Source organism: Cuculus canorus, chromosome 1 (genome assembly GCF_017976375.1).
Source record: "Cuculus canorus isolate bCucCan1 chromosome 1, bCucCan1.pri, whole genome shotgun sequence".
NCBI classification, from domain to species: Eukaryota; Metazoa; Chordata; class Aves; order Cuculiformes; family Cuculidae; genus Cuculus; species Cuculus canorus.
Window position 1 is genome coordinate 45,211,351 of NC_071401.1, and position 20,160 is coordinate 45,231,510.

General features: G+C 37.4%; 1 protein-coding gene across 27 annotated transcripts in view; it reads left to right on the top strand.

Moving 5' to 3' along the window:
- The window catches only part of DLG2 (discs large MAGUK scaffold protein 2), a 1,074,248-nt gene that overhangs the window by 571,507 nt on the left and 482,581 nt on the right, over positions 1 to 20,160 (top strand). Inside the window, exon 1 of one of the 27 annotated variants that reach the window (XM_054072090.1) lies at positions 13,907 to 14,345. The exons of the other annotated variants lie outside the window; for them this stretch is intronic. Coding sequence (XP_053928065.1) covers positions 14,097 to 14,345 — 249 coding nt within the window. The 5' untranslated portion in view covers positions 13,907 to 14,096. Of the gene's footprint in view, positions 1 to 13,906; positions 14,346 to 20,160 lie in introns of those variants that run through there. 27 annotated transcript variants of the gene reach the window in all.

Consider the following 20,160-nt stretch of genomic DNA (forward strand, 5'->3'; position numbering starts at 1 on the left):
ACCAACTAAAAGGGTACAATTTTGCCTTGTGTCTGTTTAATATATCCTCTTGATTCTTGATAGTAGTTGACCTCATACAAACTTCCCAAATTGTTACAATATCTTTCTCATGGAATCATGGACATGTGGAATCATTAAGGCTGGAAAAGACCTCTAAGATCATAAAATCTAACCGTCAGCCTAATAACCATTGTGTCTACTAAACCGTGTCTCAAAGTGCCATATGTACATATTTTTTGAACACCTCCAGGGATGGTGACTCCACCACTTCCCGGGGCAGCCTCTTCCAATGCTTTACCACTGTTTCAGTAAAGAATTTTTTTCCTAATTTCCTCCAATCTAAAGTTCCCCTGATGCAACTTGAGGCCAATTGTTCTCATCCTATCTCAACTCTCTGAGCATAGCTACATACGTTGGGACTAGAAATATATTTAACCATGCTGTCCAGCCCATGCTGCAAATCCAGGGAGAATAATTCTCAAGTTGGTACAACAGAACATTCCTGTGGTTCTGAACATTACCTTCCATGGTAACACTTATCACTTGTTGGTCAGATTTCTGTGATGTCTCCCTCTTTCATCTCTGAGAGATCCAGATTGTTTTTAAATATTATAATTTTTTTGCTGTCTACTTCTGTTACTCTCATGGTTAAGACTTTGAAAGGACTGTTTGTCAAAGCTTCTTGTCAATATCAAAAATTCCACTGAACTTATAAACCAGGGCTTTAGATGGTGATTCTGATCTGAATCGGTTGGTGAAACATCAGAAAGAAGAGTCAGAAGTCAAATCTTAAATTACAAAATAATTTTTTTTTTCCATAAAAGGATAACACAAACTTCAAGGCTTTTCATTTAGTCTGAAGAATGCTGTGCTTCTATTACAAATATATTAAATAGAGAGCATAGGAGACAGCTGAAAAGCATGCCAATTTAAAATACCCTCAGGTGAAATTTAACATGCAAATGAATCACAAGAATATTTCTCAGGTGTTCTTATTCACCTTTAATTCATTCAGAAATTTTTATGTGTTAAGATTTAATAAAAATGAGACATTTTAAAGTAGCTTAGGATTCTTTCTTAACAAATAGGTTACTCTTTTCCACTGTGTCATAGAACATTATCTAATCTTGAACAGCTCAGCTTTTTTTTTTTTTTTTTTTTCTGGTGTTTGTAGGATCTCAGGTGTTACTTTGCTATTAGGAGCAAATGAGAAAGTAAACAATTTATGACACCAGGCCAGGTGCCTTAAACACAGCAGGTAAGACACAGCTTGAACCTACTTGTGTATGAACTAAACATGTTCCCACATGTGTTTCTAAGAGATTTTTTCCTTCTTACTCATATTCTGATCTCTCCCTAACATCCTGTAATACACAGATGGAAAGGAAAAGGGAAAAGTGAGTAGATTTCATTATGGTTTAGTGCTTGTGTGATAGAGTTTAAATGCAACAAAAGCTGATAAGCAGAAAATACTTTTTTCCACTCCCACTCTGTTGAGCTCCCTTAAGTTCTTTACACTCAGAAATGTCAGTTTTTATAATGCCTTACATGCTTGCTTTTGCATTAAATAAGCTGCATCCAATGGGAGAAATATCATAAATTGTGATTTACATTGCAGTTCTAACAGTATTCACTGTCTCCAGATAACTGGGAGGAGCTGTGGGATATTCCTTAATAACCTTGTGAAGGAAGCTCCCCTCCATCGGAAGGCTGCCTTGCTGTAGTTGCCTTTTTGAGCTAAGAGCCTTTTTCCCCACCTTGCCTTTTTACTCTGTCATTGTTTCTAAGGACTTGTATTAAGTGCCACTAAAATAAATTTATTAAAGTGATATTCTACTACACTAATGGCAAAAGTTAACTTTCACTGCTCCCTGAAGGGGAAAGCATGTCAGTAATTGAGGCGTTACCCTTGCTGTTCTGTGAACCTTGCCGTGATGTATGAAAGATGTCTTGAATTATTCAGTGTTCCTTGTTAGTTATGTTTCTCCTTGGTTTCTCTGTGTAGCTGATGTCATTTGTGGAGGTGAGGGAACTGTGAAAAATATCTCCCTTTTTTTATTTTGTTATGCCCAAGAGGTAGTATTTAGTTGCTGACATTTTCTATTTGTCTACTTTTTAGGATATGAAATGTTTGGAAAACTTTAGAAATTGAATATTACTTTGATTTGTAGACTTCCTACACTGACAGAAAAAAATTCCAGAACATTGCAATAATGCTGAGGCTTGCATTCCTTAGGGTAATTTAGTGCTGAGATCACAGAGAATGCTTAACAGGATAAGCATTCCCATTCTGTTTCATTTGAAATGACCTCTACGTATAGGTACGCCTGTTTCTGAAATTCTGCTCATTTACATTTCACGCTTGAGTGCACATCCATAAATACAACTTTTCACAAAAGCAAAATGCACACACATAAAAACCAAGTGATTTTATTTAAAACTTTTTTCTAGAGTTACCATGTTTCCCTTAGTTTGAGTAATCTTAACTGTTACAACCGAAAAAAAAAAAAGAAAAAAAGGAAGAAAAGCTATTTTACAGTCAGTCCTTAATCCCTCAGCTTCCTACCAGCAGCAGCAGCAATGGCACCAGCACAGCTGTGCTGTCTGCAAGTGCTGTAGGACAAGGTCTAAGAACAGCCCATTCTCGTTTAAGAGCATTTCATTGTATAAATGTCGTGAAAAAAGCCTGTCGTTTCTGTGAATATGATCTAGTTAGATTTCTATTAGTCCTTCAACTTTGAATTCTCTATCTCACAGGATAATGAACTTTGTTTTTAACTTTCAGTAGCTATGTAGTGTTTATATTGAAGTTTGCATTTAAAATCATAGAATCATATGTGTGGAAAGGGGCTTAAAGATCATCCAGTTCCAACTTCCCTGTCATGGGCAGGAACACTTTCCACTGGATCAGGTTGCTCAAAGCCTCATCCAGTCTGGCCTTGAACACTTCCAGGGATGGGGCATCCAGAACTTCTCTGGGAAACCTGTGCCAGTGCCTCACTACCTCACGAGAAAAAATTTCTTTTGAAAGACTAATCTAGATCTCCACACTTTCAGCTTAAAACCATTCCCCCTCATCCTATCCCTCCAGTCTTTAATAGAGAGCCCCTCCCCAGTTTTCCTGTGGCCCCCTTTAAGTACTGGGAGGCTGCTATGAGGTCTCCCCGGAACCTTCTCTTGTCCAGGCTGATCAACCCCAACACTCTCAGCCTGTCCTTGTATGGGAGGTGCTCCAGCCCTCAAATCATCTTTGTGGCCCTCCCCTGGACTCACTCCAACAGACTGATGTCCTTCCTATGCTGAGGACTCCAGAACTGAATGCAGAACTGCAAGTGAATTTTCACAATAGAAGAATAGAGGGGCAGAATCACCTCCCTCACCCTGCTAGTTATATTTCTTTGGATACAGCCCAGAGTACGGTTGGCTTCTCTTCTACCAGCATCACAAAGTCCTTCTCTTCAGGGCTGAAACATGATTTTCTAATGTTAGAAAATTAGAAATGTTATTTTCTAATATCGTCAGCCAGTAGCAATCTCGTTAAGGTGAAGAGCAATATTGATGGTGAGTAACAGGGAATGTGCAATTACTCTTGAAATTATTTGTCACCTTGCTTGTGGCTGATAGCATCACAGATGGAGTGAAAGCATTTTCCCACTTTGTCAAGGAAGGAACATACAATCATGTGCTCACAGATCCTAATGAACCATGAAGAACACTTCGTTCATCTTTCAAAAATACAGAAAACATGCTTTTGTGTATTGAGACATTTTTCACTTCTGAGTAGTTTTCTGAGGAGGACAAGGGTAGCTGCACTAGGCTGACTGATACAGTGGAATATGTAGTAGAGAAGGCCAATCTTTACCTTTAGACCTACCCTGATATCTCTTTCAAAACCAAGAAATCCTGCTGATCTGAAAGTGGAAAGATTCCCAAATGAGGAAAAACAATACTTTTGCCTCCTGGTAGTCAAAAAATACTTCTTGTAGTATAATTGGACATATTAATCAGTTCATACAAGATTGTTATAATTGAAAGTCTTGATCCTAGCTTTGCAAGGTCACCTGGGTCCTTAATGGAGAATTGCAGAGAAAGCCAAGAGACTGAAACAGTATTCCCAGATTCTGCCACTGACCTGCTTTTGCAAATTATCTCACGTTTTTCTTTATTCTTTTTTTTTTCATAAGTGTGTGGGTATTTTTACCATACACTCTCCAACTCAGGAATTGTTTGTTTTAATGCACTATCTCCGGGCTTGGTTTGGACTCCTATCCTCTCTCAAATGTTAGAGACTAAAAGAGAGAAGATTCAGACGTGTGAAGAGCTGTTTGCATTTTACATTAATGATTAATAGAAAAGCTTCTCTGAAACAGCAAAATGCATAAAATCTATCAATTTGGGTAAAAACTCAGATGTGATTCTGACATAAATTCTCTTCAAGCAAATGATGTAAAGAAACCTATCTGACTTCAGTATTAAGACTTTGAAATACTTGACAGTCTGATTTTATGTAACCATGAATTTAAATCTTTTTTTTAACATTGCAGATCTTGCCATACAAGCTTTTTTTTCCTTCCCTAGCAAACTTTCTGCCTAGTTCATGGTTCCATCTGTAGTGATGATTTAACTTTATTGATGTGGTTATAATATGAAGCTGATACGGAGAGCTGTAGTTGTTCCGCACCTACTCATACTCTTGGAAAATGCCCTGCATGCCATGTTGAGATTGTCCCTACAGACTTTGGAAGCTTCCCAGAACAAATTCTCAATTAAGCCCTTTCCACTCATGCATGGTAAAACCAATTCATGATACAAGAGATGTGCAGAAATTCAAAGCTTGAAGAAGGTGTTTTATATTTTTGTACAATCAAGCAGAAAAAGAACAGAGGTTTTGAGGCTCTAAAAAAGCTAATATTAACAGAAAACCCAACACATATCCTTCCAGTACTTAAGGGAAGCCTACAGGAAAGTGGAGAAGGGGTTCTTTTATCAGGGAGTGCAGGGATAGAACAAAGGTGAACAGTTTTCAGCTGAAAGATGGGAGATTTCGATGAAGTATTAAGAAGAATTTTTTTAATGTGAGGGTGGTGAGGCACTGACACAGGTTTCCCAGACAAGTTGCAGATGCCCTATCCCTAGAGGGGATGATCTTTTAAGCCCTTCCAGCCCAAACAGTTCTAGAATTCTCTGATTCTATGATATGCATATATATTTCAACCTGAAAAAGTAAAAATTGAAGATACCCTTTATCCAGAGAGATGTTAATGAACAAAATGTGCAGCTGCTCTATTGTATAAATTTCTCTACAGTTCTGACTATCATACTAATAAGATTTTCATCTGCATTTCTCATAAAACAGTAAAGGACAAACTGTTACTAAGGCTTGTTCTGTGTGAGATGTCTGCTCGGACTTCATTCAGTAATTCACAACCACTTTCATACCTTCTGCTTTGTATTTATGAGGGAACTATCATGATTGTTTTTCCCTTCAGCAGGAAGGTTACAGCTTCTGGTACCTGCCTGACACTGGTGCTTTAAATGTTTATCCCAGAGGAAAGATGCGTCCCAAAATGTTCCAATATCACAACTGCAACTACATTGTGCCGGGCAGCTTTACAGCAGCCAAGTGATGCTACTTTTATGGAAGGAGAAAGTTTTCAACTATTTGTGTCTCAAACTCCTGAGGCTGCAGAGAGCATACTACAATACAGTATCCCAATTCTACAATGGAAATACAGGAAAAGAATTTTTAAGAGATTATTACTTCCTTCCCTAGACTTTTCCATTTCTTCTTTTCTGAGAGATCCTGTTTGAATCTAGAATAAACATTTTTTTTGAAGAAATATAATTTTGTAATCTATTACCTAATACACGTCTGTAGGTATTTTATAGTAGATTTGGTTACAGATATTTATGGGTTTTAATTCATTCTGCATGCCTAAGAATAACTTGAAATCCCATTAATACTCATTGTGATAATTTATGATAATCATTATGGCTGGAACAGTCTTCCAAGACCATCAAGTCCAACCATCAGCACAACACCACCATGTGTTAAATGCAGACCTCTGGCGCTTTCCATTTTACTCTTACTCTTGCAGGCATGGGAAATTCAGGAATATTGGCATTCCGTTCCAATTTCTTTTCCAATCTGAATGCCTGCAAACATACTGAACATCATACGCATATGACTATCTGCACATAGGGAGTAGCTCAATACAGAAAATTAGCAAAAGGCTTGCAATTTTAATAATACTACAATTTTAGCCTGTTGTAAAAAATCTGTTGTAAACTGCTGAAGGAAGTAAGGCAGAAGACAGCATTTGAATACTCAGAGTTGGCATTTCAGTTCAAATTAGAATTTCTGTATAAGATTACTTTGTTAGGAGCCTGATGTCCTTAGTAAATCAAAGGAACTTTTGGAGCCTGATTTGACCTGAAGAGCAATGTGTTAATAACCTGATTTTGCAAAGCACAAAAATGTCAGTTATCAAAATGGTGTTGATTATATTTTACAGATGCTTATACTGATTCCAGTGGAAAGAGTTGTGGGAAATCATTCCAAAGGGTAAAACTGGCTGCTTTAGTAGCTTTTTAAATATTTCAAACCATTACAAACAGAAGTATCATCAAGCATAAAAACACTTACATAGTGAATAATTTGTGAATTGAATATAGATTGATCATTTAAGTTGTACTGTAATACAGATGATTAATTATGACAATGATGAGCACTATAAAAAAATCAAAGAATTAATATAGTGCACTTGAAATAGTAACGTAATTAAAATCTTGTGGGGATGAGGCCAACAATCATATTCTAGAGATAAAATCTGTGTATCTGAAACCCTACAGTCTCTACTGAGGTCTTCATTTATATTGAGAAGTATGCAGAGGATCAGGAAACCCCGATTTGACTACGGTTAATATAAGAATGATTTCACTCTGCTTTCCGGAGAACTGGAAGGGTGACTGAAGATTTGCATTGCCTTCACAGTACCATATCTACTAAGAATTTTCATTTCATTACCATGGTGATATATAAATTCTGACATGAAACAAAAATTGGTAAGTGTATCAGTCAGCAACCAGTTTACAGTGCATGTACTTTTGGGAAGGAGGAAAAAAGAAAAAATAAAGCAAAAATGTTTTCTGTCACTGAAGTTTTAAAAATGTAGCCAATATAAATATCTTCACAGGCTCAGTATTAATTTTTGGTTGCATTTTATGTGGCTTTTTATACTCTTTGTATAATCATAGAATACCAGATTCAAGAGACCTCAAGGATCATCTGATCCAACCTTTCTTGGCAAAAGCTAGGTCTAGTCAAGATGGCACAAATTGTCCAGTGTTGGAGAATGTGCCACTTCCCCGGGGAGATTATTCTAATGGCTGGTCATTCTCATTGTGAAAAAATTTCCCCTTGCATCCAATTGGACTATCCCCGGGATTAACTTGTACCTATCATCCCTATCTTTTCTATGTGGCTCCTTGTAAAAAATGAGTCTCCATCTTCTTTATAGTCATCGTTTAAATACTGGAACATGGTGACAGATCTCCCCTAAGCCTTCTTTTCTCAAGGATTAACAAATCCCATTCTCTCAGCCTTTTCTCATATGGCAGGCTTCCCGGCTCTTTGATCATCTTTATGGCCCTTCTCTGGACCCTCCCCAGCCTGCACACTTCTTTTTTTTTTTTGTATGGTGAGGACAAAAGCTGAACACAGCATTCAAAGTAAGGCCTGACGAGCGCTGAGATCATAATGAATTCTTTATCTCTGCTGCTGATGCCCTTGTTGGTGCATCCCAGCATCCTCTTGGTTTTCTTTGCTGCAGCAGCACGCTGTTCACTCATATGGGGTTTGTTGCCCACAGGACCCCCACATCCCTTTTCACAGAGCTGCTGCTTTGCCAAGGAGATCCCAGCCTGAGGGATGTATTATGTTTTCCCATGTGAAGACCTTACAGATTTCCTTGTTGAACTTAACGAGATTCTTGTTAGCCCACTCTTCCAGCCTACCCAGGTCTTCTTGCAGAGTAGCTCTCCCTTCTGAAGTGTCTTAATTCCCCACTCTGTTTGATATCATCAGCAAACTTCATCAGTGTACACTTGACCCAATCATCCAGATCACTTATGAAGATATTAAACAGCATTGGGCCCCATATTGGTTCCTGGGAGACCCCATATGTAACTGGTTGCCAGTTTGAAAAGGAACTGTTTACCACCACCCTGTGGTGTCAGAGGCCTTAATACTTGAATTATTTAAAAAGCGTCTATGGGATAAACTCGAGTTTATAGCATCCATGGCATAATCTGTAAGTTGGTAGATCCAATCCTACAAAGAAATTATTAATAGCTATAAAGAATTACTCATCTTGTACTCTTTAAATGTTGCAAAAACCTTCTAATGTGTACCAGCATATTTATCTCTGTCAGGTTTCACTGTGTGCGTGTAATATGACCCAAAATTAAAGAGTAATTTAATCAGCAGATTAGTTGATATGTTGGCTTTTACTTTTTTTTTTTCTTTTTTTTCACATTAACTAGCATTCATTACTGAGCGAGAACACTGGAAACTCTCTAATTATGAATTGAAACTGATAACTGCTCCTGTCACATATTCAGGTAATGACCTTGCCTAGAGGTCATCAATCATTTATCTGTTAAGGGAAAGGTAGTTAGTAGATATGAATACATTTTAGGAATGATTAAGATACGATAATATCTCCTCTCAAACACAGAGATAAAGCCTGAAAAAAGGATGTTATGTTCGCAGGGAGCTGGGTTACCTCTACGCTACGAGGACAGACTGAATGTTTGAGTTGTTCAGTGTGGAGAAGAGTAGGCTCTGGGGAGACCTTATAGCAGCTTTTCAGTACCTGAAGGAGGCCAAAAAAAACCGCTGAGGAGGGACTTCTTACAAGGGCGTGTAGTGATAGGATGAGGGGGAATGGCTTTAAATTGGAAGGGAGAAGACTTAGATTAGACATTAGGAAGAAATTCTTTACCATGAGAGTGGTGAGGCACTGAAACAGGTTGCCCAGGGAAGTTGTGAATGCCCTTCTCCTGGAAGTGTTTAAGGCCAGGTTGGATGGGGCCTTGGGCAGCCTGATCTAGTGGGAGTTATCCCTGCCCATGGCAGGGGGCTTGGAACTAGATGATCTTGAAGGTGCCTTCCGACTTAAACCATTCTATGATCCTATGATCATGTTCAAATTGTACCAATATTGAATAAATGTAGGTTTCAAGGAAGGGAGAAAGGAAGGGAAAAAGCTCTATTTTCTTCTTGGCTGTTATCACCGACAGGATGAAATGATGGGCAACACTGTGATGGAAGCCTACATGCAGGATGTGCAGAAGCTCAGAAGCAACTCTGCAAAATAAGATCAAGATTCTAGAATGTTGACTTCAGACAGTTTTGTCTTTAACCCTCTGGCAGCAAAAGAGTAGAGTCTGAAATGTGAAGACAGAAATTCCTCTCTGTTCTCTGCAGGAAGGAGAGCAGATGGACAAGCTCAAAGAGCAGTTGTCTCTGCCCTGTTACATGAGGCTCTTCCACCTTATTTTTTCTGTTTATGTTTTTTTTTCTTGGCAAAGTAGGGCAAGATGGTGTTGGTCATATCAAGAAATTATTATTCGTATCTGAATTTAATTAGAGGAATAGCTGTGCTGGGTCTGCCCAAGGGGTCCATCTTGTTCATTGTCCCAGAAAGCAGGTGGGAGTTGTACCAGCACTGAGAACACATATGTGATAATATTGTCATAGTCTCCAGCTTCTCAACTAAGATAATTACTTGGGTTGAAAACAATTATTTTGTTCATTGTTCATTTTAATCTCTTTTTTTAATGTTTTATGTACCACTATCTCTATATTAAGATTTCCTAGAATGGTACAGGGAAGATCCTTTTTTTTTTCAACTCTCCAATGGCATTTTTCACTTTATGCGTCTCTCCATTTTTCCTATCCCTGCTTCCTTTTTATTGATTACTTTTCTCCTAAATGAGGCAGACATTAGCATACTTACCCTAGCTGAATTTTATTTACATTTCTTTGATCTTCAGACTTTCTTGAAGAATTGGTAGGAACTGGTTTCCAGTTAGAGTTGGAAGGTGAATTTATTCTTTTTCTCATTAGACTCAAGAGGAGGTTCTCTTTTGTCTATCCTTTTTTTCCCTCTCTCTTTTCCTTTCTTTTCCTGGCTTATTTTCATTTCACTAGGCATTCAAAATTTCTGCTGACATTAATCTCCATAGAAGTGATTTCTCTTACTAATATTTTAGCACATTCTACTTTAACCAGGAGTTGCAAGCTCACTAAGGAATATGTCAGTTCTTTTCACTCACTTCTAGTCTTCTAGTCAAATCAATGAGTTTAACACAGTTATGTGGCTGTAACACACAAGCAGACATAAACTGCTCAAGGGGTCTTAGAACATAACTGGCACAACTCAAGTGTCTAGGCATCATTTTCTCATGTATTTCGAGTACCTTAGAGAATCTGAGACATCTGCATGAAGTGGCAAATATGACACAGGACCTTTACAAATCTGACCTTTTCCGGAATGGCAACTCTAGGTTTGGCAGGATACCCTGGGGCATGTAAAATGTTACTAGGGTCATATAAGTAGCCAGTTGAATTGCATCCTGATCTTTCATTTAACTTTCTTAACATGCTGAAACAGTTTGTTGTCCAGTCTTACTTATCTGCAGTGTCTGCAGCTTTGCATCAAACCCTGTTTTGAGGAATACTCTCTCCTATTTTGCTAGTCGTCTTCTAAGAACTGAGGTTGTATTAAAAGGTACTGTTTGCTTTCAGGGTGATTTTTGTGGCCTTTGTTATATACATACATTGTTTCAACAACTGCCAGGGAACAGATACAATACTGCAAGCTTTCTAAAAAAAAAAAATCAATAGGAATTTGATTGTTTTCAAATTCCTGTTGTGTATACAGAGTTAGGCACATCGAACATCAGTGTTTCTGGCTCTCCAGCTAATTAAGAAATTAAATAGTGACATCTATTTTGGAAATGAGTGAGATTTTAGTATCTGCATTTCTCTTATAAACTATCTTAAGTGTGTGCTGTTAAACCTCTCATTGGAGAAGTGAGAGTACTAAAACTTTAATTGCTCCATTTTAAGGAAAGATTTTTTTAAGATTTCTTTTTTTTCTTAAAGAAGAAGACATTTCCTGATCTTGGGGGAGGGCAGTGTGTGTGTATTTTCTTGTTTGTACTAGACTTATATGAAAATTTTGAAAGATTCTTAATAAGTAATAGTGTTGATTTTTTGTTCATTTGCATATTAAGGGAGGTTCTTCAAAGATTCTTCAAGCTGTTCAGCATTAATACTGTCTATAGTTCTTGATCTTCAATACTCCTGGAAAAAAAGAAGTCACTAGTAAATAGATATTACAGGAAACAATATTTGAATAACAAAAAAGGTCATATTAACCACCATCTTATTCAAGTCAAGATCAGCTACTCCTGATAGATGTCTTTCTAATACATTCTGAAAATTCAACATATTTATATGGTCTTCTCAGGCAATGTACTCCCACTCACCTTGTATTTATGCAAGTTTCCTTTCCAAATTTTTACTGAAATTTAAGCACTTTCCATTCCTTTATTAATACATATATAGTTCCTTCTTATTGCAGCAATATTTTTCATTATGCCACTCACTAGACTAAAATAGACCCTGTTTTCGCCCCTATATATTACATTTCCAAGACCTCTGGTCTTCCTCTTGTCTCTTTTCAGGACCCTTAAGTAGTCCCTTCTCAATTTCCTTGCCTTCTTCAACTGAAAACCCAATTTCCAGCTGAAGTATTTCCAATTGATATTTCCTGCTGACAAGTATTCCCTTCTTTTTATTTTTCTTATGTTGCCTGCAACCACTTTTCCTATGAAAGTATCAGATTGAATGTTGTATAAATGCTTAGAGAAAGTTTATAAGAAGACTTGTTTTTCACTGGATTTGGTGATATTTTTGGGAAAGAAGGAAAAAAGTAGGAAGCAACCCCTTCAAGTGTGATTCTGACTGAAATGATCCTCTGATGTTATTCATGACCTTTTGTGCTTTTGAGTAAAAATATGATTTCTTATCCTAAAGCAGGAGAAATTGTAGATTTTTCTCAGTTGCACAATATTTTGCAACTCACATGTGAATTTACTGCTGAAACTCAACAGAAAATTATTTTAGGGATTTTAACAGAAAAATCATTTGCACAGGTGTTGAAAATAACGGAGTAATAAAGTCATCAGTCATCTAAAGCGAGGTGTTACTGGTGTTGCTCTAGAGCAAATGGTGCTCAGACTTGACAGTCTTGTGTATTGCGTATCATAGAATCATAAAATGGTTTGGGTTGGAGGGGACCTTAAGGATCATCTAGTTTCAACCCCCCTGCCATGGGCACGGACACCTTCCACTGGATCAGATTGCTTAAAGCCTCATCCAGTCCTCACAGTAAAGAATTTCTTCCTAATATCTAATCTAAACCTCCCCTCTTTCAGTTTAAATCAATTAGTGCTGCTATCCCTGCCCTCCCTGATAAAGAGTCCCTCCCCAGCTTTCCTCTAGGCTCCCTTTAAGTAAGGCTATTCTAATAAAGTCTCTCTGCAGCCTTCTTTTCTCCAGGCTGAACAACCCCAACTCTCTCAGCCTGTCCTCCTCACCTGGCTGTGCTACCCCTCAAAAAACTGAACTAAGCCAACCCAACCTCCAAAGCATCTTGCATTTCAAAATCCAGAAACATCTTTCTTTTCATGCTTCACTTATGTACCCCGAATGTTTCCTAGTTGTACTACTTGCATTGTCTCCTTTGTGGTCTTCTAATTCTGCTAATAGAAAATACGTAAAAGAATGGCAGAGCTTAATTTCTGGTAGACTTATAACTCCTTCTTTGATTCTTAAGTGTACTGATTGCATGCTGTTGTATTCTCCTCCCCCCAAGTTTTCTTATTTCCAAGTGGATTTTCTCTTCTTTAAAAGTGTAACCATCCTGCAGCCTTTCCTTCACTGGAATTGACAATATGTTCTCTTTCCTCAAAGTTTCCCACTGTGCCCATGAAAACTGCCAGGAACTTTGAGAGTTACCCAAATTTGCTCAGAAATGTCCCAGTAATTATTGATTTAATTGCTCAGTAATACCAGCAGATAGATATTCAGACACTGAATATTTTAAATTATGCCTCCAAAAAGAGAAAGGTGGGGGCAGTGATTTTTTTTTTTTCCTGTACTTTGATTTTCTCTTTAGTACTAATAATCACAGAAAACTTAATTCTCAGATGTTACCTGAAATGAAGACAACTGTGTGACAGTAACAAGAACCTTCTCTGATTAATGACAAATATGCCAGCTTGGCTTCTAGAAAATTAAGTCAGAGGCTGCAAAATTTGCAAGCAATTCTGTTTCCAGTGTGTTTGAGGAGGGTACCAAGAGGAAGAGAAAGATCAGGCAGGATTTTCACAATTGCATCTTTGCTAATTATAGCTCTGCTTTAGGCATTATTTTCCCATTATTGCTTTGGTGTGGAGAGATATGTGTGTCCTTGCATGGACTCAGGCCTGGATGATTGATTTAAAAAATACATAAATAAAAAGAAGAACCAGTTCAGCTCATCCAGCAGAAATCATAGCCCTCTGGCATTTAATTATGTGGAAGCTCTGTATTTTTTCTGGTTTTTCACGGGCTTTTCATAAGGTTACTACATCTTTATTGGCTGCATTGAATATGTGCCAATGGAGTTAGGTTTTGTGCTGCATGAGTGCACTAATGCTGTTTGGCAACTATAAAACAGACAACAGTAACGTTAATGCAGTAGAAGAGGAACAGCACAGGACACACAAGAGAGAACGGCTAACTATACAGCCCAACTCGTACGAGTTGTTAATAATGGATTAGGTTGCTTTCTGAGGCACTGAAATAGGTTAGATAAAATGATAACCAATTTTGTGGCATATGCATGACACAAAATCAGTTTGGGGATGCACAATCAATATCATCAAATACCATAAATTATAGCAAAATTTATGGGTTTCTAATTTAGGGTACTACTATACACAGAAAACAAAGATTTTTCAGAAGCCTGGAGTTCAAAATGAACTATCTAGTGGTAAATAACTCAGCCTTGATAAACCACAGGGGAAGTGTACCTAGTGTAAAAGCAGCATCTCATGAGGTTTTTCACCCACATTACCAAAAAAGATGTTCTTTGGATGGGCAGAAAGGAAAAACCCAAGAATCCAGCCAGCTGAAGTGGCCATCTCTTCTCACTATTTTTAAATGGAGACAAAGTTTGGAAGAGCGTCTACTGAAGAAGCACAAAACTAGATTGAATTGTTTTCAGGTAATGTATTGGGTACAGAATATCTTGGCTGTTGTAAGTAATATGATTAAACATGATTGGCAACTGCATGTAGCTGTGTTTAAGAGACTGACATTAGATATGTATGTCATATATCATTCCTAATTTGCACTAATGGTTTGGAAACTTGTCATGAATATTTTCAGAATTTTTATTAGTGCACAGCCAAGTATATGATATTTTAAAAGGCTGTCAGTTCCTACCGATGCTTTCTGAAGTGGCAGAAGATATAATTCAGTAGGTTTTGCTGAAAATCATGGAGTCATCTTTGCAACATCTCAGATGAAAGTTCTGAAGTAAGGGATAATTCATTTTGAATGTGACTATATTAATTTTACAGTGCATATAATAAGCGTCATGTAGCCTATTTCAGAGATTACAAATTAAGTATTATTTGCTCTGCATTAAATTCTTTGTTTTTCATACTTGATTAAAATCAAATTGAAAACAAAAATATTTATTGTAAACGTAGCCATTATGAAAGGAGAATGCTGCCAGTCACTAAACTGCATGAAATAAATGCATACTTTGAAAAAGTAAAAACACAATAAAAATGGTATCTCAGTGCCACTCAATAATAAATGTGATTAAGTTTGAAGCCTTCGACCAACTTCAGCACAAGCAGAATTTCAATAAGCTCTAAAAACAACACTGGTATATTTGTTACTAGCACTTTTAGAGATTAATAGAATAGACTATGTATAACACTATGTATGCCTATTTTCAGTATATTTGTGTAGTAAATGTAGTTTCTTCTATTATATTAGTATTCTGATTTAACAAATTTATTTTCATCCGTGCTGTTACCCATAGATGGACAGTTATAAGTCACAAATATAATGGTAACTTCTTCTAATTTAACCTTCAAGCAGAAACCCTTTTAAACTTCAGAAGACAAAACTTAATTGTGCAGAAGAGTATAAAGCATTTTTTAATGAGGAATGGATTATATTATAGTTCTGGTACCAGTGTTTGAGTGATAATAATGAGCAGGTCATAACAATCATTCACAATTCCATTCTTTTCAGAAGTTTCAATTTTTAAAATAAAATGCAGTGCAGACTTTAATAGGGGATTATTTTTAAGTATTCTTATATTATTCATATTCCAAATAATCATTTACAGAATGAACTCCTTTGTACACATTTGACAGTGTTAAGCAGCAAAATCAAAAAACCCTCTGGAAAATGCTTTTTTCCTTACCTCGTCTTGCATCTCCATTTTGCTATAAAAAATTCCCAAAATGAAGAAATTCTAGACATAATATATTTTATAATTTACTTTCTCGATTTCTCATTAAATAAAATTTAATCTAGTTTAAATGTGCCATAAGACATTTTACATTTATTAAAACAAATAAATACGGGTTTTTTTATTTTTCCATCATTAGTATCTGCTAGCGGAAGTCGTTGAAGGAGGAAACTTGGCATAAATCTAAAATAAAGAGATCTAACATATAATCATATTTAAAATAGAAATATGTATTTATACTGGAATACAGCATAATACTACCATCCAATATAAACAAGACAAACTTTATGATGCTATGTGAACTTTCATAATATGTATGAAATTATTTGCAAAATCTCTGTAGTAGCTTGATGTTGACTTATTATAGGTGATTCTTATCAGGAGGAAAAAGAGCAAAATAAATTGGGTTCAGATGTCGCCTAACTTGAGTTTGGGGTGAATAGCCAAGAATTATATTTATTACGTGATGGTAAATTGCAACTTGAGGTAGCAAAGACATCAGAATGATTTCATTTTCTTCATATTATCTTGTATGGTACTGTGCTTTGGATATGTGATTAAAACAGTGTTGATAGTACAAGGGATGTTTTAGTTTTGATTAGCAGTGCTTACACAGGGTCAAGACCTTTTCTGCTCTTCAGACACCCCTGTCATCAAGTAGACTGACGGTGCACAAGAAGCTGAGAGGGGACACAGTTGGGACAGTTTACCTCAACTGACCAAAGGGATGTCCCATACTGTATGCCATCATGCTCAGCAATAGAATCTGGAGGAAGGAGAAGGAAAGAGGGGACATTTGGACTTACGGTGTTTGTCTTCCCAAGTAACCATTGCACGTTGTGGAGCCCTAGTTTCCTGGAGATGGCTGAACACCTGCCTGCTGATGGAAACAATTGAATGAATGAATGGGTTTGTTTTGCTTACAGAAGAAGCTTTTGCATTAGTTGTTTAACTGTCTACATCTCAACCCAGTAGATTTCTCACTTTTACCCTTCCAACTCTCTCCCTTGTCCCACAGGATGGGGAGAGGGAGCTCTGTGGGGCTCAGCTGCCCACTGGGATTAAATTATGAGAGATATTTTTTAGCAGACCATGGATTTTATCATGACTTACAGTACCTGAGAATGGAAAATTAAGTTTATTTCAACTTAAGTAATTTTTCATTAAACATCATATTATTCAGTTCACAGTATGCCTACTGAAAAGCTTGCAAGATGCAAAATAAAATAGAAACCAACAGACATAAGCAGGCTTATCATGCCTTAGACAAGATGTTGCATACAGTCAGACCACCTTTTTTAAAAAAATTCTGTATAAGATTTGTTTGGGGATGGACATAGTGGTAGGTGATTGGTTTTATTGCTTTGGGAGCCTTGGTTAAAGAGTGAGGAATCACATTGTCTTCTCACAATGAAGTTTAGTCTGCTTCACTAAGATTGGGATGGATGCTTTCTGCTAATTGTCATGCCTTGCAGACCTGGATTAGCACCAGGGACTCATGAAACAGCACCAGTGGTTTCTGTAATCTTTCCCTAACATCAGGAGGTATTTCACCTGCAATACCATGTGCTTTAAATGACATAATTTCAGCATGGAAATACTGAACAGTCTTTTAGGTGCCCTCTTACTTGGATTTTTTAAAATTTTTTTTTTTGCCCCTGGGCAAGAGAAATTACTTATTGGCAGTCAAATGAGACTGCTTTTAATTGCATTTCATGATGAGTTTGGAGCCCTACTCACCTCATAGACCTTTATTGTTTCAAATGTTCAAAATCTGATGTTTAAAGTTCCTTGACATCTGAGAACTCAGGGAAATCCTTCAGTGACTAAATAAGGTCTCTCCTGAACCCTCTTTTACTGATGAGCCCAGGGTTTTCTTTCACAGATGATACCATGACAGCAGCAATTTTGACTGAAAGATAACATATGCTGTATACATGTCATATTTTATGTCCACTTTTCCAATCTTTAGCTTCCTGAGGGGTCAAAATTCACCACAGAGAGTGCCCTGTATTTAGCCTCAACTTAAGCTGAGTGCCTGTCATAAAAATGTAATTTTAAGAGGGGGAGAAGGGAAATAAATCAAGCATTTTTCTTATATAACTTGTAGTTGGTTGCAAGCAACATGCAGTGCTACTGCTTGTGCGAAAAAAAACCTGCTGTTTTCAGGCTACTTCATGAGAGTTATGTTTGAAAGCAGCCTGATGTAGTATGTCTTTCCTTCTTGCTATTGCAGTTATCCCTTATTATGAAATTGAATGGAATAAAAAATATATTCAATTTCTTAATGTAATTTTACTCTAATTAGATAGGAAAAGGAAATTACTATCTATAATTAGTTTACTGAATAAATCTTTCATGGCCACAGCAAACCCTTGTGCGAAGAAACACAATCTTCCTTCTCTTTCTCCCTAAGTCTTCCTCTGCTTTCGTCTTCCTTATCTTGCCTTCTGGTTTTGTTTTTTGAAGTGCAAAATGTGGAGATTTTGAAAGCAAAGAGCCAGAGAAAATAGAAGCATGTTTCTTTTGTTTCACATGTACAAAGCAATTGTCTTCTGGAGGCAGAAACTGCAACTCCCTTAATAACTAGTCTTAATGACTATATTGAGGTGTTTAGTCGTGTAGATATTTCTGCACTGCTTCTATGCTAAATGCAAATCGGTCAATATTACAAAAGATCTCAATTAACACCATTAAGAGTGATACAAAATATTTCATAATGACAAACAGTGTGCATCAATGATTTTCTGAATACTTATATATTCCTGAATCACTTCATCACATAAAAGTTGCCGGTGAACTTTGAGGAATGAGTCTAGAAAACAATACAGTAAAGGTAAGACATGATAGCTGTGTCCTGTCCTTTTAGGTTTGAGGGTTTCTCTGAAGAGATCATAAAAGGTAGGGCTGGAGAACAGCATTTCGTCTCATGAAGCTCTCCTCTGTTTTTTGCCTGCTGTCTGACTTATAAAATACAAATTTAGCTTTTTAGATCACTAATTTTAATAAAAACTGAAACAGAGTAATATTCCCAGGCTGGAAAGAAAACATGATGCAATTTTACACAAGCTTAGGAACATCAATAGGCTGTAGATGGGACTGCTGTGGATTGAATTGGAATGTGTCTTTTAGAAATCTGTTACTGTGGTAGATAAGCACCACATAAAATGTAGCTTTAATATTTGAAACCTAGAAACATTGCAGCTCAAAGGGGTTTTATTAAAGGAGCTGGAGTATTGCTTTACTAGCTCATTCAAAGGGGGTTTAGAGATACATTTCGTAATTATATTCTTTGTGTTAAAACTAAAATTAGTGAGCGAAACACTCAGAAGAAACATTTGGAGTTTTATAGTCAATGTTTATTTGCTCAAAGAGCATCTTTCCAGACATCTTAGTCTAATGTGAACTATGGCAGAAGCAAAACTGGTATTTACTTTCGAGTTTCTGGTATCAGTCTTCTTCGGAACACAGCTTTCTGTGTGTGAAATTCAGACAATTTTGAGACCGCACCTTGAGTACTGTGTTCGGTTCTGGGCCCCTCACCACAATAAGGATGTTGAGGCTCTGGAGTGTGTCCAGAGAAGAGCAACGAAGCTGGTGAGAGGGCTGGAGAACAAGTCTTATGAGGAGCGGCTGAGAGAGCTGGGGTTGTTTAGCCTGGAGAAGAGGAGGCTGAGGGGAGACCTTATTGCTCTCTACAACTACCTGAAAGGAGGTTGTGGAGAGGAGGGAGTGGCCTCTTCTCCCAAGTGACAGGGGACAGGACAAGAGGAAATGGCCTCAAGCTCTGCCAGGGGAGGTTCAGGCTGGACATCAGAAAAATATTTCACAGAAAGGGTCATTAGGCACTGGAACAGGCTGCCCAGGGAGGTGGTTGAGTCACCTTCCCTGGAGGTGTTTAAGGGATGGGTGGACGAGGTGCTGAGGGGTATGGTTGAGGGAGTGTTAGGAATGGTTGGACTCGATGACCTAGTGGGTGCCTTCCAACCTAGTGATTCTATGATTCTATGAAGTGTGGTACCAAACCCCTTCATGGTGCCAGAAAGTGTGTCTGTAAAAGCTGAAGGGAAGGAGTCCAAGCTGAAGAGGGCAAAGAGAACCACAGAGATGTACTAAGGTAGCAAGCTGTCAGTGTCCTGTTCCCCTCCCCCGGGTTCAGAGGTGCCCATTTCATAGAATCATTAACGTTGGAAAAGACCTCCAAGGTTATGAAGTCCAACCATCAGCCCAATAACACCATGCCTACTAAACCATGCCCCAAAGTACCGTGACTACACCCATTTTGAACATCTCCAAGGGAGTGGACTACACCACTTCCCTGAGCAGCCTGTTCCAATGCTTCATCACTCTTTTGGTAAACGATTTTTTTCTTATATCAAATATAAATTTCATTCTAATCCAGAATAAAACTCTAGATCATACCCTGAAAACCTTTATGAAATACATTTGTGGTTATCTGAAAGGCTCAGTAGGATTTAGGAATGAGATCATTGGAATGAACATGACCATCTTTTCTTCTATATGGCTTCCATGGAGTTGTTAGTAT